General features: G+C 44.0%; 1 protein-coding gene across 7 annotated transcripts in view; it reads left to right on the top strand.

The window, feature by feature from the left end:
• The window catches only part of Ric8b (RIC8 guanine nucleotide exchange factor B), a 105756-nt gene that overhangs the window by 77932 nt on the left and 9714 nt on the right, over positions 1 to 18110 (top strand). For 4 of the 7 annotated variants that reach the window (XR_003736079.2, XM_037196898.1, XM_028883633.2 and 1 more), the window contains 2 exons: positions 1111 to 1255; positions 12631 to 12750. Coding sequence is in view for 6 of the 7 variants with exons in the window: in XM_037196898.1 (XP_037052793.1) it covers positions 1111 to 1255; positions 12631 to 12750 (265 nt within the window). In the remaining variant the exon portion in view is untranslated. Of the gene's footprint in view, positions 1 to 1110; positions 1256 to 12630; positions 12751 to 15742; positions 15827 to 18110 lie in introns of all 7 variants that reach the window. The other 3 variants (XM_028883637.2, XM_028883639.2, XM_028883635.2) reach the window with 2 other exon arrangements.

An 18110-nucleotide genomic window follows, 5' to 3' on the forward strand; every position in this document is an offset into this window, starting at 1 on the left:
GTGTGTGTCTGTGAGTGTGTGTCTGTGTGTCTGTGACTGTGTGTGTCTGTGACTGTGTGTCTGTGACTGTGTGTGTCTGTGTGTGTGCTGCGCGTGCGTTCTCTAACATAATCGTTTTACATGGTAGTCACCAAAGGTAAGAGAAGGAGAGCTTACTTTTTGCCACATACTTTTCTGAGAAGCTCAGTGGTATTAATTTGTGAGGTAGGTAGTTCTTTCTTCATTTCTACAGATCAAAAAACTGAGATAGAACTGCCAAATAGTTTACCCAAGTTCCACCAGCTAGTAATAGTGAGCCTGTTGAAATCTAGCCAGTCTGACTCAGTGGCAGACTGTGTGTATACGTTGTTGCTGACCTTTGCATATGTGTGTATGTGTAAGTACACACGTGTACATATGAAAGTTCAAAGTTGATGTTGGATGTCTTCCTCAATTCTTAATTTATTGAAGCAGGTCTCTCAATTGAACCTGGAACTTGCTAGTACCTAGGAAATCCTCTGTCTTACAAGCACCTGCTCAGCTTTTACATAGGTTCTGGGGATCTGAACTCTGCTCCTCATGCCTGTGTCACAAGGGTTCTGGGGATCTGAACTCTGCTCCTCATGCCTGCGTCCCAAGCACTTTTTTTACTATGCCTCCCCAGCCTGCCCTGCCTCGCTAAGTGACAAGTCAGCCTTTCTAGTTTGCTGATACCCTTAGGTGTTAATATTTCTTACATATTTTCCTTCCTGTCTCTTTAAGGATTAAAAAAAAAAATTAAGGTTGTTCATACCACATGTAGAACCTCACTCTGACCTTCATTATCCTTAGTTTAAAAAAAAAAAATGAGATTAGAGATCAGGAAGTTAATGCATGACTCCTACCAATAGGGGCAGAGAGGCCCCACATTTCCCAGAGTGTGTACCGAAGACTCATTTCAGATTGCCGACTGTCCATAAACAGGATCTCAGTCTTCATGGCAAGCAGGAGTGTTTGTAGGAGTCCAGCCTGCCCGCTCTGTGTTTAAGGCTCTCAGAGGTGCCTGCCGGAGGTAGCCCCGCTCCGCGCTGGAGAGTGGGTGGCGATGGCGAGCTCCTCAGGAGGCTGTCTAACCCCTGTTGTGTTTTGCAGTGGACAGCCTGCTGAAGTACACTGGCTATGGGAACGCCGCAGGACTGCTGGCGGCCAGGGGCCTCTTGGCTGGAGGAAGAGGAGACAATTGGTACTCGGAGGACGAGGACACGGACACTGAAGAATACAAAAATGCAAAACCAAAGTACAGTACCACATTTCTGTTTACCTAGGGAGGGGTCGTTCAGTTAGCGCTTTGTCTCCACTCCCTGCGGCCTCCTTTTCCAGTGCTTTCTCTTGTGAAGTTGTGAGTTCTTGTCTCCTCCTGTTTTTAGAGACAGTTTTGTATAGTTAGTCCCTTGGAGTGACTTCAAGTGATTGAAGGACAGTATTTCATGAAATGTGCTGCAAGATTCTTTCAGCAAGTTCATTACCCTCTTTGAAGCCGTAAGAGTGCTGGAGCAGTTTTAGATGCTGATCATCATTTTCACAGAGCATTGTGACTGTTTGCCTTCCTTTATATGAGACTTTCTAATAGATGGCTAACATGCATGTGTACATAATACAGCACACAGCTAACATGCATGCAGACATAATACAGCACAACTAACACACGTGCAGACATAATACAGCACAGCTAACACACATGTGTACATAATACAGCACAGGTAACACACGTGCAAACATAATACAGCACAGCTAACACACATGTAGACATAATACAGCACACAGCTAATACACATGCAGACATAATACAGCACACAGCTAACACACATGCAGACATAATACAGCACAGCTAACACATGCAGACATAATACAGCACAGCTAACACACATGTGTACATAATACAGCACAGGTAACACACGTGCAGACATAATACAGCACAGCTAACACACATGTCTACATAATACAGCACAGGTAACACACGTGCAGACATAATACAGCACACAGCTAACACACATGCAGACATAATACAGCACAGATAACACACATGTGTACATAATACAGCACAGCTAGCACACATGTGTACATAATACAGCGCAGCTAACACACATGTGTACATAATATAGCACACGGCTAACACACATGTGTACATAATACAGTACAGCTAACACACATGCAGACATAATACAGCACAGCTAACACACATGCAGACATAATACAGCACAGCTAACACACGTGCAGACATAATACAGCACAGATAACACACATGCGTACATAATACAGCACAGCTAACACACATGTGTACATAATACAGCACAGCTAACACATGCAGACGTAATACAGCACACAACTAACACATGCAGACATAATACAGCACAGCTAACACATGCAGATATAATACAGCACAGCTAACACATGCAGATATAATACAGCACAGCTAACACATGCAAACATAATACAGCACAGCTAACACATGTGCAGACATAATACAGCACACAGCTAACACATGCAGACATAATACAGCACACAGCTAACACATGCAGGCATAATACAGCACAGCTAACACACATGTGTACATAATACAGCACAGCTTACACACATGTGTACATAGTACAGCGCACAGCTAACACACATGTGTACATAATACAGCACAGCTAACACACATGTGTACATAATACAGCACAGCTAACACACATGTGTACATAATACAGCACAGGTAACATCAGGTATTGAAGTTGGTCATTGAAGGGTTCAGTCGTTCTGAGCACCCTTGCGTAAGAAACCCGTACAGGTCAGAAAGTATTGCAACAAGGCACAGAGCTGCAGACGGAAAGACGCTGGCCCTGCCCTGAAGGACAGTCAACCACACACCTGGGAGCTGGGGTTTTAACAGTGTCTCAGAGCCCTGGAGGGACAGACCTGAGACTCTTTTGGTGACCTCTCAGTCAGTGTGTGCGATGAAAGACACTCTCATTCTCTTAAGCTCCACCTTCCTCCTCCTCTCCGCCTCCCTTCTGTTCGTCCTCTCCATTCCCATCCCCAGTTTCCACTTGCTGGCAGTCACTGGAGCTGAGTTTCACTGGGTCCCATGACTGGTTGCTACTGTCAGTGATCCTGACGTGCTGTTTTCTATTGGCCTTCTTCTGGAGACTGATAGGGGTTATGAAGTAGGGAACCAAGAATAGAAAAACACAATCTTTAAAATCAAGTATGGATTGTGTTTTGTTGACAGGATAATAATCACTATCAAGTGAAAAAATTACCAATCTCTAATCAGGCAGGAACAACATGACCTATTTCTTGACAAATCAGGTTTGAGTACGTGGTGTTATTTTTAGCATCCTAATACTCTGAGCTTCAGCAGGATCTTACAAAATGTTACCTAAGAAACAAAAGCTTTGGCTGGGGAGGAATACTAATGGCAGGTCTTAAGCGGTGAGCTTTATAGACTACTGTCACTTAGATTGTAGCTATGGGTTGAACATCTCTGTCAAGTATTTGAAAATAAAATGGGGGAATTGTACTTATTCAAGTCGATATTCTGAATTAGTTTTGCAAGCTCTTGTTTTTATCATTCCATAAACTGCATTTCCATGTCATTGTAGTGCTTTGTGTCTTTTCATGAAGGTTAAAGATATACTAGTTGACAAAGTCCCCTTTTCGTTGTGGGTGTGTATTGGGGGGGGGGGCGGGTGCTCACTGTGTTACCCAGGCTGATCTCAAAGTCATAGACTCAAGTAGATCCTTACACCTTAGCTCCCCAGTAGCTCAGACTTTAAGCACACACCACCATAACCAGCTTGTCATTGTAAATGAAGATGGAGATAACATGAGCATTTTCTCAAATTCCAGGGCATGTGGAAACAGTCAGCTAAGGTAGAAAACTCCTAAGTATTCATAGGTGGTTGGTGTCTTTGCATTTCAGTGTATGTGCTTGATTCTAATAGATGGCTTTTATCCTGGCCGTGGTAACTAGAAAGTACAGAGTGCTACCATAAGAAGGAGCTCAAAGAAGGCACAGGAACATTGTGCTGCTCCCACAGTGTAGGAAATTAAGGTTCATTAGGTTGCAGAGGTGATGTTAGACCTCAGAAGGCACCTTTGTTTGAATCAATGTTGATGTCTTAGCTCTCTGCCGTGGGACGAAACCGCTTGGGCTTTGCAACCTTACGGAAATCTTTCTCAGATCTTGGACTTGACCAGAGTCGTCACCAATGTAAAATCTTGGTCTCTGAAACATTGCTCATTATAAGCATAAATCTGAGTTTTCAAGTAATCCACACCCACTTCAAATAGATTAGTGTCTGTTTGTCTTTCAAATCTCCTTCTCGGGGAAAACCTGGTGGAGTCTTTAATGTTACTTCAATATATATTCTTCCAGGGGTTCCTGTAGAAGTGACAGTGAATAAAATACGTTGTCAACAAGGCAACCCTCTGTTACTCTGGGGAATGACCCACAGAGCTTGAAGAACTTGTGTGGAAAACTTTTTACTAGTCTGACCAAACTTAGAAAGTGGGCCTCTGGAGGGATGGCTCATTTTACTGTCCCCTTTATCATTCAGTGTCCCCAGGATCCCACTGAGCTGTTCTTATGATGTGTTTATTCACAACCGTTGATGGTATTAGCAAAAGTAATCACTTTGATCCAGGTGGCCCAAGTCCCGTTGTCAGAAATGTAAATGGATCCTGATTAATGCTCCAAGGTAACCTGTAATCCTTTATGTGACTCTAAAACCGAGATAGTCTGGAGCTTCTATCCAGCTTTAGGACACAATTCTTTTTACAGTGTTTAGTGGACTGAAAATGGCTTTCTGCAGTGAGGCACTTTTAAACAAAGTGCACTCCTAGAATCCAGTTACAAGGACATCCAGCCGGTCAGGCTTGTTAAGTTTTCAGATATAGTCCTTTGTCAAAAGGAAACCATCTAAACTCTTTTTCGTTTGTTTATGTGCTTTGTTTTGTTTTAGATGGCCTCAGACGCACAGAGGTCCATCTGTCTCAGCCTCCCAAATAATGGAATTAAAGGCCCGTACCACCACACCCAGCTAAATTTTAATTTTATACTTCTCTCTTTTGTGTCTCTGAGCATGGAGCCCCTTGATAACTGATGTGGTCTATATCATTCTAAACGTTAGTGAAAAGATGGACATTTAATGTGTTTGACTTACTTTCAACCTTCAATCCATAGCTTCCAGGCTAGATGCATAGGCATCCAGAGGTGTCTTACAGGGCTGCTTTATAGAGAGGCAGGAGGAGGGGCAGGGGCAAAAGTGGCCAGAGCCCTGCATAATTTCTGAGTCTTCACGTGAGTCTGTGGAGTGCAGAGCCTTGGAACTGCGCCCAACACTCTTGGGAGAGTTCTCCCGAGTGCACTGGTCTCAGATGCTGTGGCATTGTCCCCATGGACTGTCCCTTCAGGGGACATCATCGTGGTGTGATATATTGTGTACCCTAAACTTGCCTGAGGATCAGAGGACAGAGCCAGCCACTAGATTAGACATAGAAGTCAGGCAGTGTTGGCACACACTTAATCCCAAGGAGTGATATCTGGGTAGAGAAAAGTACGTAAGGCTTGAGGAGGCAGGAACTCACTCTCTTTAGGCTGAGGATTTCGTAGAGATAACAACTAGTAGCTGGCTGTTCTGCTCTCTGATCTTCCAGTTTTCACCCTGATATCTGGCTCTGGGCTTTCATTATAATTCTCCTCTGTCAAGGGTTTGCTGTGCTGTGGGGTCTGGTATGTAATTGTCTTGTTGTTGTGTAAATTATGTGGTTTTAGTATTTCTTAAAGTGAATGAACCGCAGATCAACTTAGAGATTTTTATCTTTGCCTAATCTGGACTGTGTTTGTACAGACTAGGATTAACTAATTTAGGAACCAAGGTTTATGACTGTAAGCACCCAGTGAAACACATCTAAGATCTGGTCATGAAAAGACCCTAGTTGGAAACAAAACCATTATGGTTTCTGCCACATTCACATCACCTCCACACACTTACCAGCCTTTGTAATACTTGCCTTTTCAAAATGTCTCAATGCCCAGGCTGAAATTTAACTCGCCTTCCTCCTGCCTCAGCTTCCCAAGTGCTGAAATTATAGGCGTGTCCCACACAGCTGGCTTCAAAGAAAGCTTCATCGTCGTCTTCTGTAAGATAGGTTTCACTGTATAGCCTAGGCTGTCCTCCTGCCCCAGCCTTGAGAGTGCTTGAGAGGACTGGGCCAGTTTATCGCCAGAACTTTTCCTCTTGCCCAGTAAAATTGCTTACTGTCCTGTGTCCTCTCCTAGCCTCTTCCTATGTGTGTATCAAGAAACCTCATACCCGTGAAATCATATATAATAGTGTCCTTTGATGACATAGTTAGTCATCCGGCTTCACCCATATCGTAGTATGTATCAAAATGTCTTCCCACATGAACACTGGATGCTTCTCCATTTCACTGTATAAACATGGTGTTTACCCACTGGCTATCAAGGGACACTTGAAATGCTTCCATCTTTTTTCTCTTGTGAATAATACTACTGAACATGAGTGGCCTGGCATCTCTTCAAGTCCCTGCTGTCCTTTTCCCTGAGTGGTGTCACCTGTGGTTACATGTTCAGTTTTCTGAGGAACTGCATATTGTTTACACCTCAGCTGCACCGTTTTATATTCCTACTGAAGCCACGGGGTTCAATATGTGCTCTATGAACATAGTATATGTTGTTCTATACTATATGCTCAGAGCATGGGTTGTTTTCCAGGAGGTGCATGTTTATGTTTTCAGTAGTAACTACTGATGGTAAGAAATGGGGACTTGTGATTAAATTGCTCCTGTACTCGACCTACCATTCATCAGAGGGGAACAGGAGCTTGTCCTTCATGCAGCTTCCCTGTTCAGAACTGTTTAATAATTCCAAAACAGAAAATAAATGTATCTGCACATGCCCTCAGATTCATGCCCACACAGGAGTGCCAAGGCGTCACTGTCCTTCAGTAAATACTCACACACATCTGTCTGTCATGGCTCGATCTTTATAATGCACTCAGAATTTAGTTGTGTCTTTTGCTCTTAACTGTCACCAAGCGGAAACTTGGACACTTTCCAAAATCCTTTCCCCTTTGGCTGACACTGGCGACAGACAGGGCTTCTTACATGGAGAGCTGGTGCTCCAGCACCACGTCACAGCCCTCCCTCCCTCTGTTATGTTTTCAATCACCTTCTGACTGACCTTGTTGATCCCACCTTTGAACTTTTCATTCCATTCTCAACACAGCAGTCATTGTGATCCCATGAAGTACGAGTCACAACTGTCTAGTGACTGAGCGCCGAAGTCCTCACCCTGGCTTGTGTGCGCGGCACCGCCTGACCTCTTCATCATTTGTCAGACACCGAGTGTCTTCTGTGTGGGGCCACACCCTCCAGATGGCTGCCATCTCTCATTCCCTCTCCTCCTCCAGGTCTTCCTTGAGTCTCTTCTCTCTGTACAACCTGTTCAGTCTCTGTGAAGCTTGGTCCCACCCCACATCTCTATTCTACTCCATACTTCTTTGCACTGCCTTGTTTGTTTGTTTGTTTGTTTGTTTGTTTGTTTGTTTGAACAGCACTTCCTACCTTCATCACACCATAAGCTTCCCTATTCATTAGGTCTGGTTTTTTCTTTTGTTTGCTGGAAGGTAAGTTCCATGAGGGAACAAAAGTTTTTTTAAAAAAAAAATCTGTCTTTATGTAAATGTTTGTTGACTGCACTAATAAATTTTTAATTATTTTTATGTTTGTGTCTTTGGCCTGAATGTATATATGTGCCCCATGTGTATGTCTGGTGCCAGTGGAGGCCAGAAGAGCATGTCCGATCTCCTGGAACTGGAGTTACAGACCTTGTGAGCCACTATATGAGAGCTGGGCATCAGACCAGTTCTTCTGTTCTTAAATACTGAGCCATCTCTCCAGCTCCTACATTAATACATTTTTTGAGCGCTAAGTGTTGGAGTGAGTCAGCACCTCCAATGGAGAAGCATTGGTAGCCAGGCTGGGGCTCGAGAGATGAAGACATGGCCTGTTGCTTTCCCTGTTGCGTGGGGAGGTGCAGCAGCAGGTACTCTGGGGAGGCATCCAGGAAAGACACTGTGAGCTTTATCCCACGGAACTTCCTTCTACCCAGCTGCTCCCTCCTCCCTGGTCTGGGCATACAAAAAATGCCTTTTCCTAAAAACTCTTTAAAGGTTGCAAATTTGTCAGCATGGAAGCAGGATTTTTGCCCACAGATGTTTGGCTTGTCCCATTAGGGTTTTTGTTTGTTTGTTTATATTTTTGTTATCATTTTGAAAAGTGTTTCTTAAAATCAATCAGATAAAAATCTGGATTTCTAGCATCCTTATAAAAACAAGTTCTAATAAGGCTTATAGTCTCACATAGCAGCCAGCTGATGGAGTGAGTAGAGTTCTATCATACCAGGCATGCACTCTTTGCTGACTGTCTCGTCTCTATGAGGATTTGACAGTTTCATCCATGGACATATGAACTATAATTTACATATATATATGTATATACATATATATATATATATATATATTAACCCTACTTTCTCTTTCTCCCTCCCGTCCCTGTCGCCAACCCTTCCCCACAAATCCCTTGCCCACATCCCTGTCTTTTGCTTTGGTTTTGTGACTGTGTTTAACCAGGGCCCTTGTAGTTTGGTGGGCTCATTGGGTGGACACCTGAAGATCCTGACTGCTCCTTCCCCAGAATCTTTAGTAGTCAGAAGTTTAGCAACAGAGGTGGCCCCCTGAGCCCCTCACCCACGCGAGCCTGATGTTGCCGGCCCGTTCTTGTCCCTGACCAGTGCTGGCCACTGTGTAAGTCCATGATTGCAGTTGTTGGGTCATGCCACGAAGATAGCGTTTCACTTCAGTCTCTCTTTCCTCTCTATTCCCTGAGCCTTAGAGATAGTGGTACAAATGTCCTGTTTAGGGCTGAGTTCAGCTGTTTCTTTTTCTTGGCACCTTGAAGCCAGGAGTTTCTCATTCACCACCATTTTCTGTAAAAGAGAGCTTCTGCCCTAAGGCATTGTTTACCTATGGACACTAACACCAACGTTCAGAGGCAGTGGAGGCCTTGTAGAGTTGACTCTGTGAGCCTGTGACCCTCCAGCCGTGGATTTTGAAACCTGGCTTCAGTACCAGACTTGAACTCTTGCCGACGGAGCCGTTGTTGGCCCTGTAGGGACTGCCGCTGGGGAGCAGTGTGGCCCTTTCCGCCAGGCTTGCCAGGGAAATTTAAGCCCTGCCTTTAAAGGTTGAAGCTTTCATACAGCGAGGTTTTCATGTCGTTCTTTTCTCGTTAAGTGATGCTGATATTGACTGGAAACAGCAACGGTTCGAAGAGTCAAAGAATTGAACTGTAGTTCAGCTTGTATCCACATGCTCACTTGCTCTGCCTTTTTGTGTGGCATTATCCTCCTGGCGCCAGGCCATCACTGGCCAGTTCATGTAATGGTCTTACTTCAGAGACAGTCCTGGTTAGTGTCCCCAAGAGTTCAGACACACACGTCACCTGATTGGAAGATATAACTAATCACAGGACTGGATGGATGAGGGGAGGAAAGACAAGCTAAATAAGTAAATATGACCACCCTCCAGAGGTCCGCCACAGTTAGTGTCCTTGGAGGAACTAAGACTCAGTCTTCAAACAAAGTAAGAGTAACCTCAGAATTTCCTAGTTAAGACTCGGAACCTTTGCTGAGTCTTGGAGTGCAGGATTAACGGTGCTGGGTGTGTGTTCCTCCCCAAATACACAGCCTTACGTCATTGTTGCCGTGGTGACTTGTTTTCTCTCCTTCTGGATGGGAAGCGCTAGGAGATGGGCTGGAGGGGAGAGCGATCCTCTGCCTTCTGCCCCTACAAATGGGCATTTTTCTCGTGGGAGAGCGGCACAATTGGCTGGCCTGGCTTGTGTTTTCTGTGGTTTTGTTTACATCCCTCTGGGTGTCATAAGGAAAACAATGTCTGTTTAGAGGGAGAAATGAACCCCGAGTCCCTGGGTTCCTGGAGCATTGTGTTTTCTCAGTGGGTTGGGGAGGGCCTCCCTCTTTGAGAGTAAGAGTGCTGCCTTCATGCTCTGACACAGAGGGCTGTGTCACGTGGGGGCCAACCTCAAACCAGGCCCTGGGTCATTTCGGCAGTCAGGAGACTCAAAATGGACATCATCCCACCAATACGCGCCTTTAGTCCCAGCACTCAGGAGGCAGAGGCAGGCAGATCTCTGAGTTCCAGGACAGCTGGGGCTACACACAGAAATCCTGTCTCGAAAAACCAAAAAATAAATGAATGAATAAATGAATGAATGAATGAATGAATGAATAATAAAAATAAAAAAAGGAAGATACCCAGAAAAGAACTGTTGTGCCAGCCTAGGCCGGGCTCACCAGCGTGTTCCTGACACTGTTCTGAGGTAGATGACTGCTTGCGCTAACTGCTTGTCTTCTGAAAGTCTACTGTGTGGTTCTTCACATCACACCTCTGTCAGTGCGGGAAGTCTGCTCTCAAGTGACTGAGTGTGACCAACACAGCTTCTGGACTGGTTTGAGAGGAGGTAGTAGGTACCTGGATTGCCTCTAAGGCCAGCTGTTAGGAGGTAGCAGGAGCCATCTGCCCGCGCAGATAGCTGCGGGACACTGCATTTCCGTCCCTCGGACGCCTTGTTCCGTTCTCTTTGCTGCAGTTTGGGAAATCCATGACTCATTTAGCAAGTTTGTGAGGGCCTCTAACTGGAGGCCCCTTCTCTTCTGTGGACACCTTTAAAACGGAGCGCACAGAGCAGTGTCTGGTCAGGCAGTGAGTGAGCCAGGGTATCAAGATCACATGGGAAACTTTACACGTTGATCTAGGGTAAGGCCAGCTCTGTCTCTAAAGTTCTCCAAGTGAGTCTAGTGTGTAGTCCAGACAAGGAAGAGGTGACCAAGCTGCATGCTTCCAGGTCACCCCGGAGTTCCTGAAGCACCAGAGAGGATACCGAGAAGCAAGCGGGTAGAGCACACGTCAGGGTCTCTAGGTCCCAGTATCTTCTGCTTGCCCTAATCCCACCTTTTTCCTGAGGAATTCTGAGACTTTCTGTCTTGTACATAGTCTACTGATAGGAACCAGGGGTTTTCCTGGTTTGTTCTTTTGTCGTTTTAGGGGAGGAGGAGGACCGTGCTAGGGCTTTAATGCATGGCTTCATACCTAGTTTTTCAGCAAGTGCTCTACCACTGAGCTACAGCCCAGCCCCCTTTAAACCTTGGTAAGTTACTCAGGCTGGCATTAGATTTACACTAAGACTCTTGGGTGTGTATCATTAAGTCCTGCAGAGCAGATTTTTATCACAGTCCTCGTCACAGGCCCTATCTGAGAAGAGCAGCACAGACGTTAAACCTAGTTTGCTAAGACTGCGAATGCAGACCCTTCTGCAAGAATCCATGGTCTGTAGCCTTTGAGGAATCTAGCCAAAGAAAAGGAAATCTAATCGTAGTAAGTGATAGTGACCCATGAGCTAACCCTTACGACAGCTGAGCGGTCTCAAATGGAAGTGGGGTGGAACTCGGTGGAACTGACCACTGGAGGAGCCAGGTGATTTCCGTGCCTTTAGTTGGCTCATACAGTATTTTTTCTTCAGTTTACCCCAGGCTCGAACACCTCACAATTTGTATTGGTTTGCTTATCTTGGCCCAGCCCTGAAAGCACTGGCCCTTTATCTCAAAGAGCTTAGAAAACCATCTGTTATCACGGTGCGGTCTGCAGGGCTGTTCTCATTTCCATCACTGAACCAATCCGTTCTGTAACTGTCGGTCATGGCTCCTCAAGAGTCAGGTTTTAAGGGGTTGATATTTAGCAGACACTGAAAGAGCTGTTTTATTTCCCCTCCTTGGTAAAAAGGAAAAGATGGGAGTGTGGCCTCTTATTTAAGAGTAGACTTTGGTGTTAGTTAGGACTTAATACAGAGTTTATATAAGAAATCCATTCCTGTGAGCACAGCGCTCGCTGTTTCCAGGAAGGAAGCACTGCACGGGTGTCTTGGTGGGCTAGATTGCATTTTTCCCTAATTCAGACCAAATGTAATTAAGATTACTCTTCTCCTTCATCTTCTGCTGTTTGAAACGCTCACTGCTCTGTGGTCTCACTGATGGACTCAGCTCCTGGGGTTATAGATCAGCATGCTTTCATTCCAGATTGCAGCCTCTCTGTCATGAGTTTTCCAGTTTTTGGTTTTTCCTCTTTTTTCTTTTTTGGACATGTTTGTTTTATGCTGTATCACAAAATGGATTTTCTCATTTCACTTCTGAAAGTATTTGTCCCCTTACAATTAATTAATGAGTAAGATGTGCATCCAAGGATATTTATCCAATGGCACCAATCAAATTTTATATTTTTAAAAGCAGCCATGCCTTAAAAAGTAGTTGGCAAGTCATTTTAATTTTTAAAAAGCTCATTTTCCAAAGCAAACTAGTTTAAAAAAATAATAAAAATATTCCTATAGCAATTCTATACAATAAAATTACTATTGAAATTATTGCCAATTTTTGGCTATTATACTCTTTCTTATATAACTTAAAATTTGGACCAGAAAAGTATAGAAAGAGCATAATTCTAAAACATACAGCATAACTTTTTTTTCTTTTTGTAGCATTAATCTTATCACTGGTCATTTAGAGGAACCAATGCCAAACCCTATAGATGACATGACAGAAGAACAAAAAGAATATGAAGCCATGAAACTTGTCAACATGCTTGATAAACTCTCCAGGTATTGTATTCCCGTCCATTTTTTGCTTGGTTTCTAAGAACGGTCGATTTCTTTGTCTCTCTCAGTGAGAGTTCCCATAGCACAGCAACTCTGGCGTCCATGTCTATTGGAACAGGAGCCTGGCGGCGGCGGCAGCGTTAGTGCCGCCATGGCTCTCTCCATGTGCCCCTCGTGGATGTGCATTCCGGAGACATGTCAACACTTAGTGCTGGGCAGTAGTAGAGGTGGCTGTGATATTAACTGACTAACCCCTGTCTTCCAAAGAGTGCTTCGAGTTAGAGTCAGTGATTTTGCTGCTGCTTGTATTTTTGTTTCAGTCTGTTTTGGTTTTTGTTGGAAACCATGGTGCGCTTTTTCTCCTTTCCTTTTTGATGTGCAAGTTTGCAGTATTGCTTTTTGAGTTGCTGCTGAAACCAAGAATTCTAAAATTCCATATACCCTTCAGGAAGCAGTGAAAAGAAATAGCTCAAACAGAGGACTTTTTTTAATCAGGGACTTTTACTGATTAGGGGTTCCAAAAACAACCAGACCCCCGCCTTGCTTCACACCCCCTTCCCTTTCACAAGAACCAGGGTTGTAGGTAATTCAGTCAAGATCTGCTGGCCATCAAGTAGCTCTTTTGGAGGAGTTCTTAGGAGGGGTTTCCTGCAGGCTTGGATGGGTCGCCTTACTCTCCAGTCATACATTGAGCCACTGTGTCCTGTAAGTCATCTTGAGTGAGTGTTTCTTTGTGTTGGTGACAGCCACCATGGAAAGGTGAATCTCTTCTGCTCATCTCATTTTTCACACAACCATAAAAGAAAAGAAGATTTGAAATCGAACAGCCAGAGACTAGCTGGGAAGGAAAGGGGCCAACAGGGAAGCATAGGTTCCGTTTGTAGCCAGAGACTTAGCTGAGCAGTGGGCGGCAGTGGGTTGGTGCAGTTAGAGCAGATAGGGTCTTGTGACATTCTGTAGTCTTGAGCTTTCTGGATGATAGCGGCAATGCGTAGAAGCTGCTTAAAAGTAGCTTCTTTATCTACAAAGTATTCTAGAACATGGTGACTGCTGGCTGCTCCTAAATTTTTGTCCTTTCCTAGCATTTGGCCTGTTTGCAAATTACATTCTGCTTAACGTTTTCTACAAGTTCTTTCCCAGAAGGAATTAAGAACAGTCACAGAGACTGTTACTAGAGCAGACCCATATTAAGCAAAATAATGAGCTCTGTGTGAATATCTAGAATAAAATCTGGTAGCTGGAGAAAGAGTTCAGTGCTGAAGCCCAGGCCCTGGGCTCAGTCCCCAGTACCCTCCCTCTACAAAAAGCGTATTTGTAAAATAAGTTGCGTGGGCCTGGCAGCTTCCAGATGGGTCTGCTGTAGCTAATGAGACACGGTGGTATTAGAATGAAATCAGTAGATCCATCTGGTGGAAGCCAGAAAGGAAATTGTTAGTGAGGACCTGAGTGGAACATGTTTGTGTTTTAGCACAGTAGATCATTCAAGTAGTATAAATTTCCTGTTATGACGATAAGAGTCGCTGGCAGTTAACACAGACGCTGCATAACTGGTCCGTTTAACCTGCATGAGGAAACACCCAAGCATAAAACAGAACATGAGGAATAAACTGCCCAAGATAATACAGTGTAATCTGGATACTTGGCTTATTCATAAATATATCATAAAGTACCCTATTAATTCACATAAAACGATTCTCTTTCATCTCAGGGGAATCTACATATTTTATACATATTTTAGAAGCTACCAATAAATAAACACATAGACATTAATTCCGAAATGTCCAACTTCCACCTGATTTAAACTATGTCTCTAAAAAGACAAACATTCACCAAGAAGCACCCAGCAGGTGCCCAGCTCAAGCCAAAGGTGGTCCTGATGCTCACACGTATAAAACAGAGCTAGGAAGTCTTGTGTTGGCTTTGATGGAACCTATTTTGCCATTAAAGTTGAAGCGAGAGTGAATTTGAGAATAGTCTTAAGTCATGTTGACTTTTTTGCATGAGGTATGGTAGGTTTTACATCGTCTGCCTGTGTGTGCGCTTTCTAACATTTGCTCTCACTAATAACAGGGACAGCTGTGTGAAGGTCAGCGTAGGCATCCCAGAGCAAGCATGCAAAGAATGAAACCATTCCTTCACGTGTTGTTCATGTTTGTTGTGCTGTATTATTCATTAGTCGTAAGCTTCATCTTTCTTTTCACTGTTTTCTTATTTTTGATAAAATAAGAAAAAATAAGATGCCATACAGCCAAGTAGACTTAGGTTCAGTACTGTACAAGGAGCGTTTACTCAACAGCTCCCATGGGCAAGGGAGATTTGGAGGTGAGTGAGACAGTTTCTGCCTTTGGAAAACTCACACTCTCGCAGGAGAAATGGCTGTATAATCGATTTCAGAATACAAAGTAGAAACTGAGAAAAACAAGCTATATGTGTTGAACTGTTTGACCTGGGGAAAGGAGCAGTCTGTTCTGTCTAAATGGTTCAGGGAGTCTTTTCCGGGGAACGGAAGTGACGTGTGGTCTGGTCATGAAGTTTAAGAAGTATTCTAGAGAGAAATGAAAGTGGCCATTCATTGTAGGGAGAGAGACTTAGTCCTTTTAAGTCTTTAGGCTTCACTTACTGCATCTTTCTTCCAAAGAGCTCAAGTGGCATGTTAACCTCACTGACCAGTGGGAAATTAAGGACCACAGAAATGCCCAAAACATTTCCAAGGGGATGGCTGCTGATAATCCATTTTCTTTACTGTTTACAAAACACTCGCCCAATGTGCTGTCTGCAGCTCTGAGACAGAGTGAGACTAGGAACTTGGTTTTCCGGAACTCGGGACCTCTGCTCTGTCCACTGTGTTACTGTGTCTGTTGTGTTTGCCAGGACACTTGAGTTGCCTCCCGGCAGTGTCTCCTGCCCCTGACAAGGAAAGGCTTGAGTAGAGCGTAGGATTGGAGGTGACGTGGCCACGGCATGGACACTAGACACTTCCTTTTCTCATCCATAGGAGAGCAGATGTGAAGGCGCTGCACCAGGATGGTGGTTAGCGACAGTGGCCCCTGCCAAAGCACTTTCCAAAGTGATGACTAAGGTTGGTCATGCCAAGTCCTCTTCCTGAGCCTGGTGCAGGGTACAGATGTTACTGCCAAAAGTGTAAAGCTATACTGTGAATCTGGAGGTCACATTTCCATCTCACCCACACACTAGACATAGCCCTAAGGAGCGTATGTCCTCAGCATCTTTATCCCAGCTAGTGAGGAGATTAGTGCTCAGAAGGCTCCTTACTGAATATGGACCGAGTAACGTTCTCAGTGACGTCAGATCATGTCTGTGTTAGATGTTTCTAGTCCTTTGTAGGATGGCAGTGCATCTGGAGGTTTTCAGAGCTCAAAGGCCATCTGAACCCTGTAAATCTGTCCTGTACAGCTAGGTCAGTGCCTTTGCCCTATGGTTTCCCCGGTGTGCAAGGATGGAGAATGGAATGGCTCACCTCCAGATTGGAAGTCTGTTGTTTTCTGTATAAAATAACCTGCAGGGTTCAAGGCTTCAGAGTGTACTTGTCAGTTCTTAGTACTTAGCCAAACTTCATCAAAGTAGAGGCTGTAAAGGAATGTCATTAAAAAAAAAAAAAATGTGGGCCCGGGTAAGGTGACCTCCTGACGCCCCACACAACCCAAGTCAGAAGCTCATTTTTTAATAAAAGGGGGACCTGTAGGTCCCTGGCCCCCGTTTTGGGTAACTTTTGCCTTGCTTGCAGATCTTGACCTTGATATCCTCCCTATGATAATTCCCTGCCAGGTTCCACCCTCCTGAATGCTTAAGGGAAGTTCCTTGTCTGTGTATCCTGAATAATGGGCATTAACAGCTTAGATGCAAGATTGTAAAACATCAGTAGTGAACTTCTGACCTCCAGGGTCCTCCCCTTGTGCTGTAAGCCTGTATTTAAGACCTCCTACCCCCTTCAAGAAATGACATTCGACATTTAAAATTAAAATATATATATATATATATATGTATATATATGTATATGTATATAAAAAAATGTGGGCCGTGGCTGGCTAATTTAAATAAGTGACTCGGATTTCTATAATCTAGAGTAAGTATACTATTTAGCAGTCAAGCCTGAGGTAGAAGATTACAGAAAACATCTTGCCTGCCTCTCCACCTCTTTTTCCTTCTCAGACTTTGAAAGCAAAACTAAGGCCCTGCCCTCCAGCAGGAGACTGGAATGGTGGTGTGTAGGTAGGAAGTCAGTCCAGTGTGCCCGGCACAGCTGCCCGAGCCCAGCGTGGCACACTCACGCACTGAGGAGCCTTCACACAGCGTTGGCAAAGGACACCTTATAATTACAGTTTTGTTTCCATTCCTCTAATCCCCTTATTGACACCAGATGAACTGATCTCAGACTCCATTCTCACTCCAGCACTGTTTATCAAGGCACTTTGCCTGTTTGCTTATCCCAATGAAAACTGTTTTCAGTTGCGTGCAAACAAATCAATCAATCAATAAATAAATAAATAAATAAGTAACCATGCTTCCCATCTCACCCCCATTTTTTGCCAACCATATTGGTATATGGGACATGGCTTTCTTAATGCTGGAATCAAATAAAAGGTTATGAGTGATTTACTCCTGAAAGTAACTTACATAACTTTTTTCCATATAAATATTGCTCTATCTTACAAAAATACCAAAATCTGTAATTGCATATGCCTTTGTGAGGAGTTAGTCTAGGGTATGCTTTTTGGGTGCATTTCAGAAACACAACCCACCCTTTTAAAGCATTGTAAGACCTGATGTAGGCACCAGAGTTCAAAGATCATAGTGGTTAGGTGAGATCATTTGGCTCTGCGCCATCCATTGTAGGAACCACTATTTCATGACTACTGAACACTTGAGGTATGGTTATTGCAAATTAGGATGTCCTCTAAAGACAAAAAAAGAATGCAAAGTGTCTCATTAATTATTTAGATTGTGTGTTTAAAATGACCGATTTTTGTATGGGGTTAAACAAAATATATCACTGGAATCAATTTTACCTCACTTTACTTTTCTGTCTAGCTAGTTGGACATTGGATATCAATATGCAGCTTCTGTAGTGGCTTGGCTCGTATTTCTGACATACAGCACTGTTCTCCATCATTAAGGTTCCATGAAAACTCCACTGGGGAGCTCGGTACTGTATATACTGACCCAGGAATGAGAGGCCTGCTTTGAGAAGCTCTAGTCTGTGCGTCTTTGGGTATAGAGGACCAACTTGGTGGCTGGACATTCGAGCAGGCTGCCGTTGCCCTTTGTGGAAGTCACTGAGTGCTTGGTTAAAGCACAAGCTGCGATGGCTCTGGACAGTTAGCAGACGTGAAATAGAAATAAGC

This window comes from Peromyscus leucopus, chromosome 18 (genome assembly GCF_004664715.2).
Source record: "Peromyscus leucopus breed LL Stock chromosome 18, UCI_PerLeu_2.1, whole genome shotgun sequence".
Lineage (NCBI taxonomy): Eukaryota > Metazoa > Chordata > Mammalia > Rodentia > Cricetidae > Peromyscus > Peromyscus leucopus.